This window comes from Amblyomma americanum, chromosome 3 (assembly GCF_052857255.1).
Source record: "Amblyomma americanum isolate KBUSLIRL-KWMA chromosome 3, ASM5285725v1, whole genome shotgun sequence".
NCBI classification, from domain to species: Eukaryota; Metazoa; Arthropoda; class Arachnida; order Ixodida; family Ixodidae; genus Amblyomma; species Amblyomma americanum.
This window is the reverse complement of record NC_135499.1, coordinates 116,333,898-116,358,952: the sequence shown is the minus strand read 5'-3', so window position 1 is coordinate 116,358,952 and position 25,055 is coordinate 116,333,898. Positions and strand designations below refer to the sequence as shown.

General features: G+C 46.2%; 1 protein-coding gene across 1 annotated transcript; it reads left to right on the top strand.

Moving 5' to 3' along the window:
• The first annotated feature begins 12,451 nt into the window (after window positions 1–12,451).
• LOC144124039 (uncharacterized) lies at window positions 12,452–18,061 on the top strand. Its single transcript, XM_077656716.1, has 3 exons — window positions 12,452–12,463; window positions 15,291–15,437; window positions 17,410–18,061. Exons 1-3 carry the CDS (start codon window positions 12,452–12,454, stop codon window positions 17,965–17,967), a joined length of 717 nt encoding a protein of 238 aa, XP_077512842.1. The 3' UTR covers window positions 17,968–18,061.
• The last annotated feature ends 6,994 nt before the right edge of the window (window positions 18,062–25,055 follow it).

Below are 25,055 nucleotides of genomic sequence, written 5' to 3'. Positions count from 1 at the left end.
ACGAATTTAGATCCCCAGTGCTGTCGTGTACCCACCGATGACACCATGGACACAAGCTTCCCTTGGCCTGGTGCTCGGCTTGTTCAGGGTGAAATGCTTGGAAAACTTGTCTGTTACCGCACCTCGTGTGGATGAAAAAGGTCTATGCCATGGAGCTCTTTGTCGAAAGCTCCCCTTGCTCCACTGAGAAATCATCATACTCTTTAAAATATAAGTGCTGGTGGCCGTTCCTGTAAGCCCGATAAAACTGCCGGTGGACAATGAATGCATAATACACTAATACTGAGCTTCAGTGCGTGCGTTTCAGGTTGTGAAAGGGGAGCGCGAATAATAAGTTTCCGAAACTGAGGTCATCAGAGCGACAGTGCTTATTGGTGAGAAAACATAGCACGAGCCGGCATAGAAACAGGTGAGGAGAGGAGATTATAGAATTTTCTGGAATAGCCTGGCTGTGGCTTGTGCAAGACAGGGGTAAATAGAACTCAGTGGCATACACATTTGTCCTACAATGGATGTACCGAACCTGGTGGTGACGACGACAGCTTTCAGCTTAACCCACCTGTGCACGTTTTGCTGTTTTATTTCCTCTTTAGTTTCCCTGTTTAACGCGTCCGCTACGTGAAGACTGCTTACTGCGACAAACGTTGCTTGCTTAGCACTAAATAAGGGTGATTTGCACGTTGTCCCTTCTTGGCCTCGTCATGACATCGAGCGAATGCTCCACTAACTGGTTAGGTAGCTGTCACCTAGTAAGTACTATACAGTTCCACTATACTAGCGCTCTTCAGCTAGTAGGTTACATTATCTAACACATTTTGACCTGTAACCACTAAACGCTAAACCAGGCTATGTGACAATCACTTTATGGTATTCTTTTTTTTTTCCAAGACGCATAGCAAGCAGATTTTTTTGCTACTCTAGGGTGAGTATAAATTTCTCGTTCCTGATTTGCCGGTCTTCAAGAAACGTTGAGAAGACCGCAATGGTACTGACAGATCCGTAGTGTAAGGCCATTTACAGCCCGAATTAAAATGTTACCCATTTCCAAGGTCGGTTGTTGGTAGGCTTGGCTATAATCTCTCTGCCTCTAACAGTTAGCCAGAAGCGGAGGGCGCTCACAAACCGCTCTTTCCCGCAAAATGTATTTTAATCGAGCACTCAGCTGCGGAGATCTCTTCATGGCTAGCTGCTTACACGAGGTTTCTCTCTTCCATGGGTTTTCCCATCTCGATGAGCTCTTGCGGCATCATGTCCTGGTCCATCATCATGTTCAGGTCCAGCGCCTCACCGCCCGGGGCGTTCGGGTCACCGGCACCTCCTTGCGGGCCGGGCGCCTCTGCAGCCATGGCAAATGGGTCGGCGGGCTGCACATTCATGGCGACCTGCGCCAAGCAAGAATCCGTTCAGAAATTTACGTACCTTGCGCGTGTACAATGGTACACCACAAGAGCCGCAGCCACTCGGCGGCTATGACATTCGGCAGTTAAAACGACGTCAAGGCTACCACCGCTGGGCACCCGCTGCGGTGGCTCAGTGGTTAAGGCACTCGTCAGCTGAGCAGGAGTACCCGGGTTCGAAACCCACCGCGGCGGCTGCGTTTGGATGGAGGCGAAACGCAAAAGGCGCCCGTGTGGTGTGGGATGTCAGTGCACGTGATCCCCAGGTTGTCGAAATTACTCCGGAGACCACCTCTACGGCACCTCTTCTTCCTTTCTTTCGCTCCCTCCTTTATCCCTTCTCTTAGGGCGCGGTTCGAGTGTCCACCAAGGAGTGAGAGACAGTTACTGCGTCATTTCCTTTGCGCAAAAAAAAATTCAATTTTCTGCCGTCGCTGGCCGGCAAGCCATATTTGCCCGGTTGTACTATGTTAAAACACTCATGTGCTAAAATTCATATGCGCTCAGTATGACAACCATTGCAAACTATACAGAGACCTACATTCTTTTATTCCACGTCACCCCAAATGAAAAAAACAATCATTTCAGTTTATTGAGTAAAGCCGCACGATGCAAGTAGTCAAGCTATACAGTTAGACTCGCATGGCACAGAAACCTCTCAAAGCCGCGAGTGCACGTATATTGCGCCCATGAACTCATGGACCCGCAAAAACGGTACCAGCTGAAAGCCCCACAGCACAGCGACATTGCGTCATTGACAATCAAAATCACAATGTCAGTCACATTGAGCACATAACGCCGGACTACCAGACATCAGGTATTTCAGAAACAAAAACAGTCTGCCTTGGGAGGCCACATAAAAAGCATCCTACACCACACGACGGCAAGCATGGTGGCGTTAATTTTGTTAATGTAACCGATCTTTACGAAAGCGTACACAAGTTGTACGCATGGTATACATATCTTCTCGTGCAACATGTAACATCACGAAACATACAAGCTATCAACTTACGCGCCCCCAAAGTAGCTCGACAGTTCGAAAGGTGAACGAAGTATTTTAGGAATACTGTTGTTCTCCACAATACCAAGGGCAACATAATTACACACACATTATTTCTCAACCTCACTTCTCAGCTCGCAGTCTTTAGCTCAGCGGAACGCGCACCATATCACACGCGTACTGTTTGAAAAATCCTCAAATAGCCACTGCAACAAACCAGTATTTTCTTGAGCGAGAAAACGCAATGCAATCGAAAAATAGCAGAAACGGGCAGTTTACAGTAGAGCGAGTGCTTTATATCAAATGCAGAGACCACTGATTCAGCTACACGTCCTCACGGATGACATTATTATCAGTCAACTTGATTCCATGGCTGTTCAGAGGCGTTCCTCGTTGATGTCTACTTTTCCTTCTCCCACGAAGACCACAGGCCGCCTGTCTATTCCAGCACATTTCTTGACTTCAATCTATTATCTGGCTCCCTGTCCCCTACAGCTAAAATTCCCCTCTTGTAGATAACCTGAAATGATTGCAATGAGCATATTCTAGCGGAATAGATCTGTAGAGGGGGTCTTTGTGGGTATTGGAGCCATATTAGAAAGCTCTGCATGGACCCCATAATTTATAAATAATTTTTAAAACCCACTGCTCACAGTAGCTCGCAACCGGTTAGGGTGACACACCTCTCCGCATGTCCCCTACCCTGATAACGTCAGTGGAAAGATGGGGACAGCATGAAGGCTGGTCCTTCTGCCCACTGACGTCATCGACGTGTCGCGCTTTCGTGCTACTGCGAGCAGCGATTTCTCAGAATTATTTTTTTAATTATAGGGTAAACGCAGACTTTTAAATTTGACTCGAATACCCGCAAAGGCCACCTCTACGGATCTGTTTCACTTGAATACACCCATCAAAATAATTTGAGGGTCCCTTTAAAATCCGCTCTTTTGCAATTGCATTCCACTTAATATCAGTGTGCATTGCGTGTCGGGCCCAGGTCCATTTGTTCTTTTGACTTAAGCCAGCATATCAAGAACTCAGGTTTGTTCCCTCATCTACGCTGTTCACTGTCTCTAAACTTCAGTGTATAAATTTTGTTAAAAATCTCTAATTTTTCTGCTGTCTGTGTTTTTTTAAGGTAGCATACTCGACTGTTATGGCTTAATTCAGGCGCTCGTGGGCTCCTCATTAGGTAACATTGATTTAATAGAGATGAAAGTCAAATTATGCGAACTGTGACGGAAGAACTCAGAGTGGCCTAAAATAGCACGGGCACTGGTTTACGACACGTCGTTTTGGCAGAGTTAGATGAAGAAAAAGTTCGCAAAGCGGTCGATGATACAAGTACGTTAACCAGCGTATAAAAGACAAACAAGGTAGACTGCGCCCGCTTTTATGTTGTGTGCAGGTTCCTTGTGCGATGACGTTATTTTTGCAAATTATAAGTCGCAAACATTAAAAAAAAACTTACGAAATTATATGCTTTAGCTGTTATTAAGTAAAGTCGTCAGGTGACTTCTATAAAACGCCCCAGCGTTTCTGTGCAGAGGAAAGGAAACAATTTAAACGCTTATTCTGAATTTACAGATAATGCCTCAGTTGGAGAGCAGACGAATACAAATGCAGATTCATCGGGCACCACCAACTTGACCCTAGCAAAACAGTTGCTTTAAGATTTCACTCCGTTTGCTCTGCAGCAGATCACTCGAGCGCTCTGGACAAGCGCGCTCATGCGTGTACTTCATGTGATATTATATAAATCAATCTCGCTCATCGGGTTCGTACAGTGCTCAAACTTCGTTCAAGGAATAAACTGCCGTCAAAATGTGGGAAGAAAAGAGACGCAATGACAGGACAGTTGAGCTCTGTCCTGTTGTTGCGTCTTTTTCTTCCCCCATTGTGGCGTAAGTTTATTCCTTTAATGCAAAATGAACCGACTCGCCCAAACAAAAATACTTATTGATAAAACCTCGTGGTAAATATTTGAATAAAATAAGGCACCTGCTCTCAGATCTGCGGACAGGTGCTCATATTGCCGCGAGTGAACATGAACATCTCTGACAGAAGGAATAGAGGAGACGATGCATGAGACAAATCTTGTTGAGCGAGAAACTGACGTGTTCACCGATATTTCAAAACAATGGCTACACTCGAAGCTTTGTTCAGCGTGCGTCCTGTTGTCAGGCCCGGAGGGCACAGAACCCGGTTACTAATGAAGAAAAAAAAACGCTCGCATCGCTGTACCAAACGTGAGAGGCGTCAGCGATGTGCTTCCATTAATTCTGCACAAGCAAAACATCTTCGCTTCCAACAAACCAACCTCAAGGCTCGACCGTTTCCTAAGGTGACCCAAACACAACCAGGAATATGTCGTCTGCGAGACCAGTGCAAAATTTCTTGAGCTGTATGCCGCGCTCATTTCGTCGTCGGCGAGAGAAACAATCTGGCTTCAGCAACACACAACACTTAAACAACAATAAAGCGACGGCTGATAAGCAACAAAGGAACAATAGAATCGCCTTCAAGCTAGCGAGTGCACCCGTCGTCAAGCTAAATTCGTTTAAGAAGCTGCAGCTCGAATCGTGGCACATTCGAGACACAAAAGGGAAGTTGAATAGGCGCCTGGAGTCTCTAGCCTCCGCCCACGTAAATAATCTTGGCCACGTGACCTTGGGACCGCGAGGTCCGCTGCCTGCTGCGTGCGGACCGCTTAGTCGCACCTGAAGAAGGGACCGAGCGGGCCCCGAAACGTTGCAAGATCACTTTAACATTACTTGTTTTCTGCCACAGTCTGTTCTTGGTGCTCGTTATTAATGCACTGCAGTTCGCAATACTCGAGGTATACGTAGTGCAATGGCAGCACAGCATCCATGTTATGTTATGCAGAGTATGCACCACCACTGCCTTCGTGAGCTTAGCGATAGGGCACACAGACGACGGAGGCGATGTTAGAAAATAAGCAGGTCTAGCTCAGCTTTAACCAGTGCTTCGTTCGCACGTAGTTGCTGTATAGTACCGGCGATGCCGCTTCACCCTCTGGCAGGCATTACCAGTAATGAAGGACAAGCGCCTCAAGTACCCTTGCCAGCCACCGCGTTGAGCATGACATGGAACATTAAAAGCGCGTTGACATGATTCGTTTCGTTGGATAGAAAGAAACTGAGCGAGTGGCAGTAGCACAGAGCGCGGTAGACCATTAGGCTTAGCGTGAAAGGCTGTCCCGAATATCACGTTATAAATGCCTCCAGAATCGGTCACCGAACTCGCTCGCAACACCGTTTCGTCTGCTGCTTAACCTTCAAAATCTGGTAAGAGAATACCTGAAGCGTGACGTTGGCGAACAGGGGAGTAGGCAGTCTTTCTTCTGTCAGAACAGTTAAGGCGGTGTGCACCGGAGGACGCCTCTTCTTCTTCTGGTCACAGCGCGTTTCCGGAACGTGCCTTCGAGCTGAGCGTAATGGACAGCTATCTCTTCTTTTTCTTGGTGATCTCGTTTCTTTTATTACAAGATGTAAACTATACAGCCGAGGATCCCAAATTAAAACGACGATGCCGGAACCCTCGGTAGGGCGTTCAACACCGGGGTGCCAGGACTTGCATTTGATAGGGTGGCACTGATGCTTCCACATAAAATTCCCGCCACTCTAGTTACACAGGGTCAGGGGAAAAGATGACCTCTGACACATTCGGGAAACGATATTGCAATATGAGATTTAGTTAAGGAGCGTGGCGTCAGAGAAAACGCTGGCGAACAGCGCTTGCTGTTGTCTTCGTCTTTTTGCCTAGTTTTTGTCAGCAGGGAAGCATGAAACTGAATGAAAGAGTGGTCTAAAGTGAGGTCTTTTGTATCGTTTCTTTGAGAGGAATCTTCGGCGAACACTATGAGGCATAGCAAGTGAAAGCGGGTAACAGCGCTGCCTGAGATACTTTTTTGTAGTGTTGCGTCATTCACTGTCCACGTGTCGCTTCGGGACGTCAAGTCCCACGTGACTCCCTAGTTGCAGCATTTCTGTTGTTTCTTCTTTGTTATGGTTTTTTGTTTTTATTAGTCCAGAAAAACCGCTGACGTACCATGCTGCAACAGCGGGCGTCAGGTGGCATGGCTCGAGGTGGTTACTCTAGCTAGAGCCTCGGTCCTAGGCACTCATCCACTGTGCAGAAATTAATTAAGGACTTTTACAAGCAGTGCAGTTATCGTTTCGCTCTTGTTCGGGTAACGGGCCGGTCTGTGTCATAGCATTGTCTCACGTTCCCAGAAGTACCGCCGAGGGCTCTGTCCCTGGCTGCGGTGTGATTTGGACAGTTCTAGATGAACTGAATTCAATTCAGTTTATTGGACCGGTACAACTGCAAATGATTTCAATGCGAAAGGCTGCTTTTGCAACTTGACCAGAGCCAGAAAACCGTTTCAGAGCAGTGGAATCAATATATCAGACATTATAGATAATGGGCGCGAAAGAGACACGAGAAGACGAAAACACCATATACACTGTAATATACAAACACAAAACTCGTACGGCTTTTACGCGGTTAAACGGAGTGCACGTGCGAAAGCTTGTGTTCAGCCTAATTATGGTATTGTTTTTCTGGGTCGCCAGCACGTCTAGCGACGATATTTGACTCAGGTAAATCTCTAATCGAGCTTATCTTATCGCGCCGCAGATTGAAGGTGATGAACACGACGATGTGCAATGCACAACTCGAGAGTGCGTTGCACTTCAACACGAGGCGTGATCGGCTGCGACGATAGCATACCGCTCTCGTGGAGTCGCCAGCGCAGCTGATCTGTTCCTGCCGCCGCTGGTTTCAATCTCTGTCGGGGCAATATTTATTTATTCAGGTTTAAGGTCAAGCCTTCAGTGATACCCCGGATTTTGCAGCTTCGGTCGTGAACTAAAGTTATTCCTATAAAACAGTCAATAAATATAATTCTGGGATGTAGACATAACTACTAGCTTCATCTGATTTAATATTGTGACGAAGAAGACGACGAGCTGTGCAGTGGCGCGGGCAGGAGCGCTCGCGCTAGGCCAGCAGCTCATTGCCATCATCTCATTGCCATCGATTATCGTGTCTGTTTCTTCGGCTGGCCGCCACGTAACGTTTGGTTGAGGTGCGGGGTGTCATAGACATCCTGTTCCGGGGAGCTTCGGCGTCCTGCGGCAGCCGTGGTCGTCGGCCGTGAGTTCTTGGCTTGCGTCGCTCGACCGTGCCCCAGCCTTCCAGACCCGACCCGACCTCGCCGTTATCCCCCCCCCCCCCCCCCCCCGCCCCGTCCCTTACCCAGACCACTCAACACGACGAACTGAACCCGACGCAAGGACGTGAGCTACCGACCCCACCGACCCGAGACGCCGCTTACAAATGAAGACACCGTTCCCCTGCCCAGGCCGTTCGGCGCATCCTGGGGCCTCGACCGTCGGCTACTGGCGACCTGTGGCCCGGAAGCTTCGTGGACCAGGCATCATTCAGCCATCTCATTCATCGTGGCGGCCAGCACCCCACCCCTTTCTCGTTCCTGTCCAATCATCCTCTTAAGCCAGTAACCACTTCGCGCGTCTCTTTGTCACCGATCGGGACGATCGCTCGGTGGCCCCGGGTAGTGTGACGAAGAAGACGACGAACTGTGCAGTGGCGCGGACAGGAGCGCTCGCGCTTGGCCAGCAGGAATTAAATCATCTCATTGCCATCGATCATCGTGTCTCTTTCTTCGGCTGGCCGCCACGTAACAATATAACACGGAAGTAGGAAATAAGCACGTGTAGCTTATTTACGCAGACGTAATTGATGTTCACTAACACAGACTGTTAACAGATATGCATACGTAACAAGCAAAATACACATATGAGTAATAAAAGCTAACCAATATTTTAAATATAGCATGCGCAAAATTATCTCTGTAGGTTACTGTATGCACAAACCCATTCAGAAGTATCGAAATTAAAAATAACCCACTACTCAACAAAGTATCATCGCAATTCCTTGAATAAAACTTGCAGTAAGTTTATATTTTTTGACTACATGCGGAAGATTACATTGCACTGCCTGGAATTTATAAACGGTTCTGAACTGAGAGACAAGCTAAAGACCAGTGCTACGTAGTATGAACACAAGTAGGCTAAACTGTTAAGGACATTGTTTGAGCTAGAAATCTCGTGTAAGAGCCATGAGAAAAAGAAACCAAATGTAGCATCCGAAGTCAAACATATATGGGCAATGTTGATAATCTGGTAAGAAGGAAACGAAGTGTTTGTGGAGGACAAGCAGGGGACGTTGGCGATGTGACGAAGGATTTTCTTTTGTGGCAGCACAATTTTAGGGATAATTGTTTTGGTAATGGTTGCCGATATCTATACAATAATTGATGTGCGATCTAAAAAGTGCATAATAAATTTGACCCTTAACCTTTGAAGGTTGGAGCGTTCGGCAGAGTGCCAATGCCCCTGTTGTCGCAATAAGATTTTACAAAGGTTATTCACTTGCTTATCCTGGCTGAGGCTGCCTAAGAAAAACACACGCAGAATTTTGTGCTCATGTACGATTCATATTTCATCATCAGCATACCTGGCAGCGTTTTGAACTTCAAGTCGTTTTTTTCTATGCCCGGAAGAGAACGGCTTTGGTTTTGCTTTGATCCGGACCCGATCCAAGGCTGCATTGAGAAACAAGATGCACTAGGAGTCCCTTTTGCAGAGGACATCTTTATTTTAACAACAAATTTATGCATTAGAAATTTTCATATTGGCTCGTTCCCTATTTCCGCACCCAATACAAGTTTCTGTCAATAAAACAAAACCTACGCTCGCTTGCAAACAAATATCCAAAAGAGTCTTTTTCATCTAATAAAGAATTTTAAAAAATTTGGTAACCTCAGCTCAAACGATACGTGTCGCCTTGATTATTCGAAAGCTCTTGAAATGGTAAATTATTTTTTATTGTGATTTTTTACATTAATTCAGTTGTCCTGTATTGTGTGCTTCTCTATTATATTAGATTCCTTGTTCATGATATGTGCGTTTGATACTAATATCTTTGTACATCTTCTTTCAGCTCTGATGAGTGTGTAGTTTTTATCGTTTTGATAGCGTACGTAGACTGCTGTTTTGTACTCCTGCCCCTGGGCCTCGTCAAGTTGCTGAGTGAAACCTCTAGCCCAAGGGGCCTTCAGAGTTGTGTCTGTGACCGCTCTGAAACAAAAAACGAATTGAATTAACCCCCTCTACATGTAACAAAGCGCATAACTCTACTATGATTGATAAAAATTTTCCTAATTAGTCAGTGAATAATTTAAATAGGCAATTTTTTTTAAATGCGCTCAGGAGCTCTACACGACGGGAAATAATATTGTAATCGGTTTCATCCAGATTCAGCGCGCCATTTGTTTTCTAAATCGTTGTTTCAAGCTCGTGAAACGCCCTGTATCGTTTGCACGTGTGAGATGATATAACGAAAACTTTTTTTTTGCATGTGTGGGCCAACTGGCTATTATGCTGCAGTAGGGGAATGCTTATACCGGCTGATCATTATCAGCAGATGAAAAGGAGGAATATTGTTGCGAAACCTCAGCGGACCCTATTGCGACCGAAATGTCACAGCTTGTAAGTACAGAAAACGAAAAGAGAAATCATATTTGAGATTCTGATTCTTTAGCAAGAAATCGATCAAACGCATAGATCGTGCTGACATACTATTTTCATGTGTGTCGTTTCATTCAGATGCTAATATGAACTGCAGATATTTCTCAAAACGCTTCCATTTTGTGCATGTGTAATATATGAGGAGTTTCATCTAATCTCGCTCTAACTATGGTCACTGCTGTGCGGGAAGACCCAAAGTTGTAAATTTTTAAACCAAGGTGTAATATGAGTGAAGTATTAGTGCGTAAGCACTGATGCGATGGGTACCAACCCCGTGCAAAATCGTCCGCTGTCTGCTCCTTTTGTCGGTTCGTAGCTGGCCTATCGCGAGCATTAAAATGCATCTAATACTGTCACCAGTATTCATTCTCTATCTATTAAGATGTGTTCTAATACTAGTCACCAACTAGCCTGCCTTTCTTTGTTATACTAGCGCGAGCGCTTCGTCCCTCGGCACTGCCCGCTCATCATCGTCCTATACGTAGCACAAATGCGTGCGTTCGCACTGATTCTAATCTAAGCAAACATTCTGTGGAGTTTTCTTTTTTTACCTCCTGCCATACTTATCGGTCTTCTAGGATTCGCGTTTCGTAGTTTGCTCTGGGAGGAATACGTAGCGATTACTGCTAAATTGGGGCGCCGTTACAGTTTGTAAATAGGGTACACCTTGAATCATTTGAAGCGTAACCAAAACTAAATAGCCAAAAATAATAACATCGACCTTGGCTTCGTTATGGTGACTTAATAGAAGATGTATTCTAGCAAACGGCTCCGCGGTTTGACTGCATATCGCCCAGTAATTCTAATGAGAAAGATAACGGCATGGTGCAAAGAGCATTTCTGGAAATGTGGAAATAAATAAGCGCAAACCTCGTCTGTTTAGCCTTCAACTAAAGCTTATCCCTTTGCTGCATGGCATCTAAATTTATGCACGCGACTTTTCAAAGTCTTTTTCCAAGCGCCTAGATGTGTTCTAAGGAAGTCAGTGATGCTGGCTTCTTTAGAAATTCCTATTAGAGAGAATGGTAAGAAATGTTTATTTTCTAGAAAAAAGGATCGCTTTTCAAAAACAATAAATAAAGATGTGCGTCATGAAGTTTAACGGCGCACCTAGGAAATGCGGTTTGGTGCTGTAGCTTCTAGCTTCTTTCTTCTCTTATTAGTTGTTTTTGGTGGAAAGGAAATGGCGCAGTATCTGTCTTATATATCGTTGGACACCTGAACCGCGCCGTAAGGGAAGGGATAAAGGAGGGAGTGAAAGAAGAAAGGAAGAGAGAGGTGCCGTAGTGGAGGTCTCCGGAATGATTTCGAGCACCTGGGGATCTTTAACGTGCACTGACATCGCACAGCACACGGGCGCCTTAGCGTTTTTCCTCCATAAAGACGCAGCCGCCGCGGGCGGGATCGAAACCGGGAACTCCGGATCAGTAGTCGAGCGCCCTATCTTTCACGCGCAGGAATGTTTCTCTAAAGGGCACTGTAGCTTACGCTTCGTTGAGGAAACAGTTTCAGATGATAAACAAAATAAATTGGGCAGAAATGTACCATCTTTCGAATAAGGCATCAATTCCGCGATCGCGGAAATGTGTGGTGTGTGTGAATTCCTTAAGTTTATGAGCATTTATATTATTTTTGTGGAATAGTGGGTTCCAAATAAACACACACACACACTTACACACACACACACACACACACACACACACACACACACACACACACACACACACACACACAGACACACACATTAAGATTCAGGTTTTAGATTTTTCTCGACTAACACAACGCGTGTCTGAAAGGGTTATAGTTTAATGCTGGGATTATTATGGTACATGACAAATAGCAATGTAATGGAGCGCCATGCTGATCACCTAAATAGTGGACGTGTTGACTATCTGCTTATAGTTATTGGATGAACACAACTAAAAATAAATGCAACAGAAACAAGAATCCTACGTAACGACTGTCAGGAGCGGTAAATGAACCGCAAAAACAAAAAAATCCACAGTACAATCTCGCAACACTGACGCGCTTTGAGGTTACTGTAACTGCCACACGACAGAATTACACTGTGAAAGGCTTACACGCATGTCCTGTAAGCATTCATGCAACCAGTGTGCTCAAGGGGTTATGTGTTGAAACTCCTCTTCTTACATTCCCTTGACTTTTCACGCAATCACGCGAGAAGGAAAGCAGTTTTCTGAAATGTCAACAATGAGAAAAAAAAGCTGAAGAACAGGGCAAAACTAAACGAAAGAAGAGTTTGTTTTTCTTTTCCACTAAGTCACACTTCGCAACTCAACAGTATAAATGCTCGCGGACCGGGACAAGGCGTCAGCACAGGACGTCTCCTCCTCAGCCTCGCTACTTGGGACAGCGGTGTGGTCGGTCACTACTTGTGAAGGCAGAAAACAGCCGGGATGTTTCCGAAGGTGAGACAAGAAGACACCATTCACTTTTCCGGAATTACGGGGGAATTATTCTGGAGTGAGCAGGAGGAGGAGGAAAGCTTATTAAGTTTCAAAAAGAGAAAAAAGCAATTTGAGGTCGACCCAAGGTGATCACAAGACGTTGCGTCGTAACCACCTCGATGGATGACTCGAGAGCCCGGCGTTGGGCAGCTAGCGCCTTGCAGAGCAGCGCCGTCTGCCACTGCAGAAATGTACTGAGTTGCAGCTCTGGTTTCAGGAGATCAGCGGGGCAAGCCCGTAGGTTGTGGGCTTAATCGATGCGTTGACTCCAGAGGGCGCACTCAGGGCTATACATGGGTTGCACCGACGTCACAGCAGCCGCTTTAGTTGAGAACACGAGCACGGCGGGAACGGGAGCGTTTTCCTAATCTGCTTGCCGTCACCTGTTCCGGCCTGCACTGTAGAAGCTATGCCTTGGGCTCCATCAAGGCGGGTGTGACGTCATGAGCAACCCATTTATAGCTACCGGCAGACATGGCGGCATACTGCGCCAGCGTACCGAGAGGAAATGTTTGAAGCTGTCACCAAAAGACCGTTTCAGATTTTGTAATAGATTTATCACCCGGTTGAAACCGGAGTCGTACGAGCCGGTAATGCAGCGTCATGCCGTGGTACGTCACCAAGCTGTTCTTCGTGGAAAATACCTCGTTTTAGTCTGCCAACTGTCCTACTCGGTGTGTGAGTCTTCGAGCAGCGTCGTGAGGTGCCCCGTATCCCAATGCGTGTGCAGTTGACCGGGAATCCAGATTCTGGCAATGGTGCGGCTATCGATTGGGACGATCCGAAGTATGCAAAGAGTAGCGGAGGAAAGCCGTCAACTGGCAAAGCTATGTGCTGCAGACTGAGAGTCACTAAGAAAAGGAGAACACAATGTGGAAGCTGTGGCCATATCGCTATCGCACATTCTTCTGCTTCTTGCGAGGTGCGAGTGCGAACAGTCGCGGAAACGAGAAGGAAGCAAATGTGGGTAGAGCTGCCGTAGCAAAAGCTGCCTGCTGAGTATGTGCAGCAGGATTGACGTATGTGATGTGTTCGCGATCCCGGCATTTTTTGCAGGGAGCATTGGAGCGCGCGTCTCGCCAGTCAGTGTAATGAGTCGGGTGCGTGTTCTTTGTTATCGGGGAGATAGATAGCCTGCTGTGAATATGCCTGGGAAGTGGAAGCTTGCCTGTGGAAGTCGATTTTTTCGTGAAAGAAAAATGCCTTCCATTAAGGATGGCTATTTTCATCAATCTAAGGAAACTCTTTTACTTAAGATTCTAGGCCCCTTGCCGATTTGCGACATCGCTCGAGAGTAATCAAAGCGCCTTCCAGACTCCGAAGCTACGTGATTTGCAGTTAAACAATAAGAAACTATGACAGAAAAAGGATACCTTCGGCGACAATCTAAGCATTCGTGTGATGACAGTCATGCTGCTCAGAAGACCGGTCTCTATAATTCGAATTGGGGTTGGATGACACATAGTTAAATCCGGAGACCTGGCATGTGCTGCTGCATGAGAGTTATAAAAGTAACACTTTCACCACCGTACCTTTCAATTACGAGTGCAGGAAATTTGCTTCTTGGTGGCGCAATGACGGTGGAAAGAGTGACACATCTAGAGTGCTTAGTTGTGCTCGTCTTTGTTCTCTCTAGTTCACAAGGAACTCAGGAGCCATCAAACAGTCTTTTTAAATTTTCTTTAAACCATCTGCTAATTCCTTGAAGAGCAATCGGCAAGGAATTTTTTTATTGTCGCAGCGAGGAGTTTAGACTCCAAGGCTTGATGTAATAAATGTAATTTCGAAACATTTGCTTTGTACTCTTGTGTCCGCGCCTGTGTGAGGAGATTTTATATCTAGCAGGTTCCCAGTCTCTGGGTTTGGTTGTTCTTTAGTTAATTTAGATAATAAATGAATGCAGATTTGAAGTTCATGCGAGGACGAAATAGTGTTAGAGAGGCAGAACCCCAGAAAACTAGTCCCAGGCGTTACAGTAATAAGTTCGCGAACATAGAGGTAATGCGACACTTACGGCTTCTAGGTGCTGCAGTGAGAGTAGAGGTATATTGCTGAGCGTTAGCAACAACGATATCTGGATTTAAATTCTCAGAAACACACAACACCATCCAATTAAATTTATATTATGTAGTTTCACCGTCGGATGCTACTGGTTATTCAGGACACACCACAGAACGTCGCATAATTTTCAATATACGATGTAGTTTCTTTTTGTTTTTTGAAATGCTATGAAAGGTATTATAGTTACGCCCACGTTTTTATTTATTGCGTTGGAACAAGACGGACACGTGGTAACGGAAGTATGTCGAGATGTGGCGATCGCTCTTGTATGCCTAATGAGTAAGAGGACTAATTCAATACACGTGTTTTCCTTAGTCGAGCCGAACCCCGTTATAACGAAGCGGTTTATAATTGAACAGTTGATATAAATATAGAGATGACAATTCCTCTCAGAAGCTAGGTCAATACGGGCTATAACGAAGCTACGGCTGCGACGACATAATTGCCGGCTCCTTTAACTTCATTATAACGAGCCTCAGCTGCATTTCGGCCGCGTACGTGCGCTCTAAAAAACCTATCACTAGGCGGAACGTTAAGAAAACCCACAGCCCGCCTAGCTTTCTGACCAATCCTAATCCTTAAGTGGCACCACGAAAAAGTGCGCCTGCAGGTTGTCTGAGCGCTTCTATCTTTGTTATTAGCTCTGCAAAAGCACCAGCGTTCTGGACGCGTCATCCTTTCTCCGGCTTCGAACGCAGGGACATACACTTCTGTTCTTTCTTGACAGGCACAACTCCTACTGGCCTGCCTGGTGGTGAAAGCTTACGGGCTGCACCATCACCAACCGTCAGCCGGGTACCGTGCAACTGGCTACGGCGGCTATGCTGCACCGACAGCGGCCACTGCTTTCCGTGGCTACGCCGACTACGCATCTGTAGGTAGCGCCCAGTGCGCACGAGTACTTCGCCTAACTGCGCTTCTGACTGTAACACAGCGGCGCTAATACAATGTAAACAACGCGCAGACGGCACTTCGAGAATTGCATACCACTGCACAAAAAAGAACCGTCTGACACAGTGATTCTGGATTGTGAAATGCATGACGCGTAAGTAGGAAAGGCATTGCATTGAAAATAGTGGCATGAAAGGATTTATGAAATCGAAATCAACATGCATAGCCGTTCATGCTAAATGAAAGCAGGGGCAGAGAAATTCATTCTATTACAAAGAAAGAAATTATGAAATACGGTGGGGCAATTTCACGAGGTAATGATAAACAGTTGCCCTTTTGTAGGTCGAATATATTTTCATTAATTATGGTGCCGCATTAAAAAGGATTTAAATTTTTATTTCCTTATTGGCTTCTTAAAGAAGATGGCAGTGTTTTTGGGGTAAGATTTGTGTGAGAATGCGGAACAAAAGTAACGGTATAAGTTTGTAAAAGAAGATTATGCTGCAGCAGCCTAAACCATACACATATGCTACGTTCCCTCGGCTCACCGTCCAAATGAGACTCCCAAAATGCGTGGCGAGAGCAGAAATGGGGCCGCTTACCCAGTGTCGACAGCGGCAGCTTCAGGAGCGCCGTGACTTGAACTAAGCAGGACAGCCTCTATCGCGAACAAACGATACTCTCGTCTAATGGAAAACTCAGGGGCAGTGTTTTCGTTGTGTATCTAGCCGAGCCCACTTATAACGTACCTCGTATAATGAACGCTGCTTATTACGAACTAAAATGGTGCTGCCGTGGAATTATGTATTAGACCAACGGCACTGCGTATCAGATACAACGAACGACCTGACAGCACAATTCAGTTACAGCGACCGAGAAGGCGCCGTAAATTGGAGCCCGCCGTGGAAAACCACATTTCACGCCAGCCTGGAGACTGAAAAGCGCTTAGCTTCCGCGGCACCCTCGCCCCTTTTTCCAAAACAAGTCGGCGACCCCAACAAAACAATGCAAAGTCCGCACTGAAACCGCATCGACGGGCTGCTGTGTCCATAGATGCACGCACGGGTGCAGGGTGCTCTAAAGTGGAAGTAGAAGAGTGGTGTGCGCGAAAGCGGGGTAGCGTTGAATGCAAAACTGCACGCCGTCGGGGATCAACCAGTGGCGGCTATCTGAGAACACAGGCTGCCATTCATATATGCAGTGCCCAGCCGGCCATGTGGGGTACGTTCTGCAATTGGTTCGCCTACTTCTGCGCTGCTGCCAGGCGACACCATTGTACTTACACAAGGAAGTGTAACTAGTACGTTGTACGCAAACATGCGTTGCATTAGCTCTATCGCTCTATCCGTACAGCTTTGAGGCCATGGACGCTCATATCGCAATTAGTAATATCCCGTCCCTAAAGCAGCTCCCTGGCAGGAATTAATTCCACGAGAAGGACATCACCACCCTGGACAGCTGGGAAAGGGCTGTTATGGGGCCTGCCTGAAGAAGCAGACATGCATAATGCACCTTTTAACCAAATAACGCTTCTTTTGCCCGAATGTACTAGAGGCAGTCCACTTACTACGAACCTTGGATATAACGAACAAGAACCCCATGACCGTCAAGATCGTTTTCAGTAATCTCAACTGTATTTAACAATATTATGCTTAGGATTCTGTATCACTCTGCTTATGCCATAAGTTATCTACATAAATATTACCACAGGAAGCGATATTTACTCAAGAGACTTATATACTGCCTTGTTATTTCCTTGATTGATGCAAGTAGCTGGGCAAGTTGGTAAGACTACATGTAATAAAAAGGGCACATCTCTGGTCCTGTGCACTAGTCAAAAAGTAATGCATGATTGGGATTCATTGTAAAAATACTGTAGCCTTTGCTGCGAAGACTTTCTGCCTAATGTTGACACAGTAGGGGGAATTTTCAACTCATTTGCACTTTTTTTTCAGCCACCTCAGCCGTACACTTTCGGCTACGACAACGTGGACGAGTACGGCAACCGCCTATTCCACAGCGAGCAGGGAGACTCAAGCAACGCCAAGACCGGATATTACGGCTACAGGGACGCGTACGGCCTCTACCGCCGGGTGAACTACGTCGCTGACGCCAATGGCTTCCGGGCCACGGTGGACACCAACGAGCCAGGAATTGCACCGGGTGCCAGCGCCAATGCAGTCTTCAATGCCGCCCCGGTCGTCCCACCGGTTCCTGGAGGTGCAGCAGCCTCAAGGGCCGGATTTGCACCCACTGCCTACGGCGCCAGTGGTGTGGCAACCGGCTACAACAATGCATACGGCGGGTACACTGGATACGGATATGGGCCGTACAGTGGTGGTGCAGCTGGCTATGGCCGCATCCCGTACGCAGGAAACGGCTACACTCCGAATGGCGCTGCTGTGGGTGGCTACGCCTATGGCGCTGGAGCTTATGCAGGAGGGTATGGTTCATTCGGATACGGTGGAGCCAACGGGTGGGCTCCTGGTTATGGCGGCTACCGACGCCGTTAACGGAAGCCTTACTTGTGTGTGAGGACTGCTCGCTAGAGGAGCAAAAATAATGTAGCCAGTTTTTAGTGATGTGGCGGGAATTACGCTTCACATATTTTCCACGACTACGTGCTGTATCAAAAACAATAAATGTGCCTTCATAACGGGACTTAAGTCTCCACTTTGTGCTCTGCACAGTCGCCAAGTAATTCCTGCTTTTTTTCTGTTTTTGATTTACTTCTTCCGGAACTCTGCATGGCTGCTGCTGTCAGGACATCCCGCGGGTGGTTTCGCGCTTTCTGCAAGGCTCTTTGCAAATCCGATAAGGTTTTGATAAGCCTCGCGTCTTTAGAATGTTCCTTTTAATGTTTAAATACCGCTTAATATTACTGTTCACATCACTTGCGTCTATGCCCCTGTACAAGGAAAGCAGCGCGTGTCTGTAGATGAAAGCGCTCGCTCACTGGATGAAGCAAACCTTCCGCGAAATGCGTCCAAAATAGCGCCTTCAGCTTGGTTTCAAGAAATATATCGCGTTTGCTGATCATTTCGCGCTGCAAGGCGGTATAAAAAATTGTTAGGAGTTTAACTTAGTTAAACCGAGCAGACGTCCGAAAGCAGGTGGTGATTCTTCAATGGCAGGAGGCACTTGAGCTCCGCCTTAAGGGCATGAGGCGATGTATTTTGTGGTTTAATGTCCATATATGCAGGATTTCTCATTCTCTACTTAACATTTCGTAACTGGTGGTGAGTCCTCATACGACTACCAGCGCAGTGGGGCAGCAGCGGTTGAGTAATATGTAGCACCCCTCGCGCCGCGCTCGGCTCGCAGGCCATGGCACGCGGCACCGGACAGGAAAGAGAAAGTTGGGCTATATAGGCCGCAGCAGCGCGAGCAGCACAAATAAACAGTTCGAACCTCAACGCCCTCGGAGCTGGTTCTTCCTCGCTTTAGCTCCGACGGATTTGGCGACCCGGCTTTGAATACGCAACCCCATCTTCCTCCATGGATTCCGCTGGCTCTTCCGCCCTTCCTACCGGCGGCGACCCGTCCCAGAACGCTCAGCCTCTCGGTGCTTCGGTGGCCGCGTTCCAGCCAGTTTTGGCCCAATAGCCCCCGCGCCTGGCTCCTGCAGGTTGAGGCGCATTTCCAGCTGCGACGTATGACCAGCCAGAAGACAAAGTTTCTACACCTCATGTCGTCCTTGCCTCCTGACGTCGCTGAAGACTTAGTGGACGTCATCAGCTCGCCGGACTCGGCTCGACCCTTCGACACGTTGAAGGCGGCTATCATCGACTCCCTAGCGCAGCAAACTCCAACAGCTCCTCAGCGCTACACAGCTTGGTGACAGCCGCCCTTCGCAGCTCCTCGGTCACACACGCCAGCTCATTGGAGACTCCGCTGCTCAGCACGACCCCCTTCTGCGTGAGTTGTTCTTTCAGCGTATTCCCCAACATAAGATCCCCATCCTCGCAGCTGCGGGTGATGTTTCACTGGACAAGATTATTGAACTCGCTGACCGTGTTGTGGACTACTCACGGCTCCCCAACGTCAGCTCTGTGACCAGTCCGCCTCCAACTACTGCCGCACACTCCCAGTATGCCAGCATCGAACGTCGGCTTGATGCTCTTGCCAGGCGGCTTGATGTCCTCGCGCCTTTGCTGCGCCGTTCTCCGCCGTGGTTCAGACCACGCCGCTGCTCCCCAGAATCCCAACCATCTGACGTGCGGCCCGACACCTTGCCCTTGGCTGTATGCTGGTACCACCGTACCTTCGGCAGCTCTGCTCGCAAGTGTACCCACCTGTGCTTCTGGTCGGGAAACGCTGCGACCGGTCACTGACGGCAGCAAATGGTGCTGGTCGACGGGCATGCCGCCTATTTTATGTTTCGGACAGTCACTGGCGCTCCCTTCCTGGTCGACACGGAAGCACAGGTGAGCGTCATAGCGGCCTCTTGGGCAGATCGCTGTCGCAACAACCAGACCTCCCCGCTTCAAGCGATCAACAACTCGCCCATTGGCACGTACGGCAAACGGTCCCCTTACGCTTAACTGGGATTGCGCCGCACGTTTCGTTGGATCTTCATTATCGCTGACGTCTCGCAAGCTGTTCTCGGAGCAGACTTCCTCAGCTTCTTCAACCTAGCCGTCGACATGCAAGCTTATCGCCTCATAGACCTCAGCATGCATCTCTTCGTCAACGGCGTACTCTCCACCGCTGCGGCGACGGGGCTTCGCGCTCTCGTCCCTGTTTCGCCGTATGCGAAAGTTCTCGCCGATTTTCCCAACCTCACAAAGCCGCATACCAGAGAGTCACCGGTGAAGCACTCGATCACCCACCACATTGGGACTTTGGGACCCCCGGTGTTTGCTCACCCTCACCGCTTGCCTGGAGAACGCCTCGCTATCACTCGCCGTGGGTTCCAACACTTGCTTGAACTCGGCATTGTACGCCCCTCCTCCAGCAACTGGACATCGCCACTTTACATGGTGCCAAAGAAAGATCCTGGCGACTGGAGACAATGTGAAGATTAAAGTGCCCTCAATGCTCACACTTTTACCAGACCGCTATCCACTTCCTCACATAGAGGACTTCACATCAATTCTGGCTGGGTGTACGATCTTCTCTACTGTGCATTGGTTGGGAAAGGCTGCAAGTGCAATTATGTTTATCTCTATCAGTAATGTAAAAACACTAATAATTTAAAGCGCATAATCTTATACTTGAAAAGTGTGATTATACAGGTTGCAGTTACTGATGGCTGCTAGCTGCCTCTACTGTTGACCTGTCTTGTTCTAGTCCATGTACCGTCTTTGTCAAAAGTAACTGGGCACAGGTGGTAAGTTTCATAGCCACGTAGCGAAGGACTTATGGCATCCCATACGCCATGATTCCGTGTAAAGTAAGATGAGCCCTTTTCCTCACGATCTGACACCTTTCGGTCTTTAAAGGTGCCGTAACGGCTTCGTTATATAGTTTTTTTAATGGCGCAAATATGCTCCGTTATATAGTTGAGAAGCAAAAACCTGTTGTTCGGTTACTTTTGACAAAAGGGGTACCTTGCCCCAATAATTGGCAAAAAGAATCATGTCGTCGTTCTTAAGTTCTTACTGGACGTTTGCGGAAAACGTAACTTTCAATAGAGGCACCCTCCTCTTATTTTGTTGCACAAATCGTCGACTGTTGTGACTGGTAGAGATCGAACAAGAGGTGAACGCCACTGAGATGTGATGCTCTATTCAGTTTCTGGAATAGAAATTTTCAAAATACGTAACGTTTCCCACGACATTGCTTCGATGTTTAAGCTCGCCTGAAATGTTGCAAAATCGGTCATGAATTCGTTCGCGGCATCCAGGGTCGACGCGTCGAGATCCACGGCCATCACAGCCGACCACGAGTTTACTTCCGACGGAAAACCCCGCAGCCAAAATACGCAGACACAACGTACATCTAAGCCACAATTGATGAGAGTAATTCAAGGTGCATGCATGCTTTGATCCAGTCTGAGCCGCCGCACGACCGTAGACGGGTGGCACTACCGGAGGCGCCAATCGAAGCGCCCGAACTGTCCGGCTCGCCCATAAGCAACAAAGCGATCGTACTTCACCTCTTCCTCTCCACGCCCGCTTACGGGCTGAAAACGTACAACCCACATGCTTCCGAATCCGGTCGACAAACGATGGTACAGCGACCTTAAGATTGCAGAATCTTGTTTCCCGAAGGTAAGCCCCGGTACCATTATTCGTTTCCAAATAACTCTCAGTACTTGATATTTGTCGTACCCCCCTAATGCCTTATGTTTCATTATCCCGGCATCTCTCCGCCTTTTTTGCCCAAAGAGACTGCTAGTGGTTTCCCGTGTATATCTGCCCTTCGTTTACCCGTACATCGAGATATTTGTATTCGGCCACTCTGGACATTTCATAGCTTTGTAACTGCCTCATCAGTTGTATCGTAGAAAATCATCACACCTGTTTTAGTTGCGCTAAAACCCAGAGCGTCTCAGTCTCCACAGCAATTGACCAGAGTTTGTAAATGTTCCGGGCCATCTGCTAACAGTACAGTATTGTCTGCATACATCAAACACGGGAGCCTATGCTCAAAGACCTTTCCGCCTAATCTGAATGACATAACGTAGATTACTTTCTTGTATCCTTCTTTCCATATTTATCATATAAGGTATGAACAGCATTGATGATAGAGGACAACCTTGCCTTAATCCTTTGCGAACCTCGACAGTTGTCGCATTTTCTGTCCCTTCCCATGTAATTTCAAGTTTATTATCTCGATAACTTTAATATATTGGACTCCCTCATCCCGTCTAACGATGAGTAGCGCCATCTAGCGAGGAGTAAACGAACGGCGGAGCGGGTCGTGTGGTTGTTTCGCAATATAGGTGGCGTCGTTGCCCTTACTAAGTGTCTGTCCCATGCTCTGCCCTTCATATAGGACCTTCATATAGGACTGCCTTCATGTAGACAGTAATCACAGTAATTATCAGTTTGGGACTGCGCTTTTACAGCATAAATCATTTATTCCTGCCTTGATTCATCAGCTGTAAAAGCCGAATGCCTACTCTCTGTAACTTACACAGGTGTAACTTACCTCCGAATTCGGAGATCGTGGGTTCGGTACCCGCCTGCGGCATGTGGTTGTTGAGGTTCAGGTCTTCTTAAAGATCAGTGATCTTTAAGCGATAAAATATTCACTAAAAATCCCATTGATGAACACCACAAATTTAAAAAATCCCGTATGCCCCTTTCTTTCTGTGGCAGTTGGCTTCTGTCATATGTATAACGAGCCCCTACTTCCCTTTTATTATATATATATATATATATATATATATATATATATATATATATATATATATATATATATATATATATATATATATATATATATATATATATATATATATATATATATATATATATATATATATATATATATATAATAAAAGGGAAGTAGGGGCTCGTTATATTGTCACGTAGTGGTGGCGGCAGTCGAACCAGCGATGAAGACGGACAAAGGGGTCTTCTAAAACAAAACTGTTTATTGGGCTGACTTGCACCCAAAATGGACTGAATCACTAGGCGGCAGCGAAGCGACAAGCGTGCTCGGCGGTCGTCGAACAGAATGCCCGCCGCTGTCGGCCGTGCTCAATTTAAAGCTGATAGCGAACTTTCGAGATAAAGAGCGCAAAGTTACTAGAACATTCCGGAACAACGTAGAATCAGCTTTGCCTGGCTGCGATCAATCGAGATAAATCTAGTCGCGTCTTGCGTCGCAAACAAAGCGATAAAGTGGTGTAGCGGCAGATTTGAAAAACGAACACCGCAAATATTCGCGGCAATATATATATATATATATATATATATATATATATATATATATATATATATATATATATATATATATATATATATATATATATATATATATATATATATATATCTTACTCGTTACCAACAGTTATTTTTCTAGATGTGACTGTATAAATAAAGAATGGCAAACTTAACTCTCATTTATACCGGAATCTAGTGACCAACCTGAATACTTACAGTTCGAAAGCAGCCATCTTAAACACTGGAAGACTAGCATCCCATATGGACAAGCCATACGCTTGAAACGGATACTTTCTGACGAGCGCGACTTCGAACGAAACTGTACCAACCTCCGGAACGCTCTGATTAAAAGAAAATACCCAGCGCGACTGTTAAACGATGCGGTAGAACGTGCAGGCCTTTTTTACCGCGGGGCACTCCTCAAAACAGGAAAGCAACCAAGTGATCAATCACAAATAAACCTGTTATTAACCGACTCAGTATCGGTCCCAAACGTCGCGGGAATTTTATAAAAACACCATGTACATTTTTCAGCAAGCCGCCACGGAAAAAACCTCAGTGGCATTCTCACTTCATCTAAGACAAGCCCAAGTGTGCCAATCGGCTGCCATCCATGCAATAAATAGCGCTGCAAAGTTTGTGCGCAGATGATATCAGTAATGGCTTCTAGCACTGCATCGAACTTTTATGTGCAAATGCGGGGTAACTACTCATGTTAAACCAGAAACGTAATCAACATACTTCAATGCTCAATCTGCAAAAATCAATGTATTGCTCAATCAGAAACACCGTTCAGATATCGTTTTAGTAATCATAAAGCTTATTGCAGGAAGCTGCCGAACCTTCCTATCTCTAAACATGTAAACAATACTAAGCATCCTTTTGAAAAAATTCAAGTAACGTTACTAACATCAGGCTTCAAGATCGGCCATGAACACGAAGTTCGTGAATCATTCCTGATGCGCAAGTTTAATACTGTCCCTAGCGGACTGAATAAAAATGTTTAGAAGCCAGCTATTATCTTGTTATAACCACGGTACTTTAAATGTACCTCGCTGTGTTTCACTTTCACTGATCTTCAGTTTGGATCTCTCTTCCACTGCTTCTCCCTATTTTTTAATTGTTTAGTATATTGCCTCTCGCCGCAACAGCATTAAATATATTAGCGCCATGCCCAGCAGTCTTTCACGCGACGCGTTGTTAAATCTGCGCTGATATTCATCTGTGTCGTCAGTTAGCTGAATTTTTCTGTTGCTGCTCGCCTTTTCTGGTGCATTTGAGCTCACGACCAGTCTTTTCGCGATCTCGTGAATACAGTGATCCTTTACGATCCTCTAATCATGTCTGACTGTGCTGACTAATACTTGTCTTTCAATGCAGATTCGTACTGAGATGTTTGGCGCTGCGACCCGCCAACCAGAATGTTTCCTCAACGCGCACGCGTGTACTTTACATATATATATATATATATATATATATATATATATATATATATATATATATATATATATATATATATATATATATATATATATATATATATATATATATATATATATATATATATATATATATATATATATATATATATATATATATATATATATATTGAAACAAGGCTAATGAAACTAGGGGCTCGTTTGACATACATATGAAGAAAGCCAACAGTCACCGAAACCAAGGTGCATAGGGGAATGTTTCTTTTTTTTTCATTTGCATTGCCAATGTATGGTAGAACAATACTTCGATTAATCTGCCCCTTA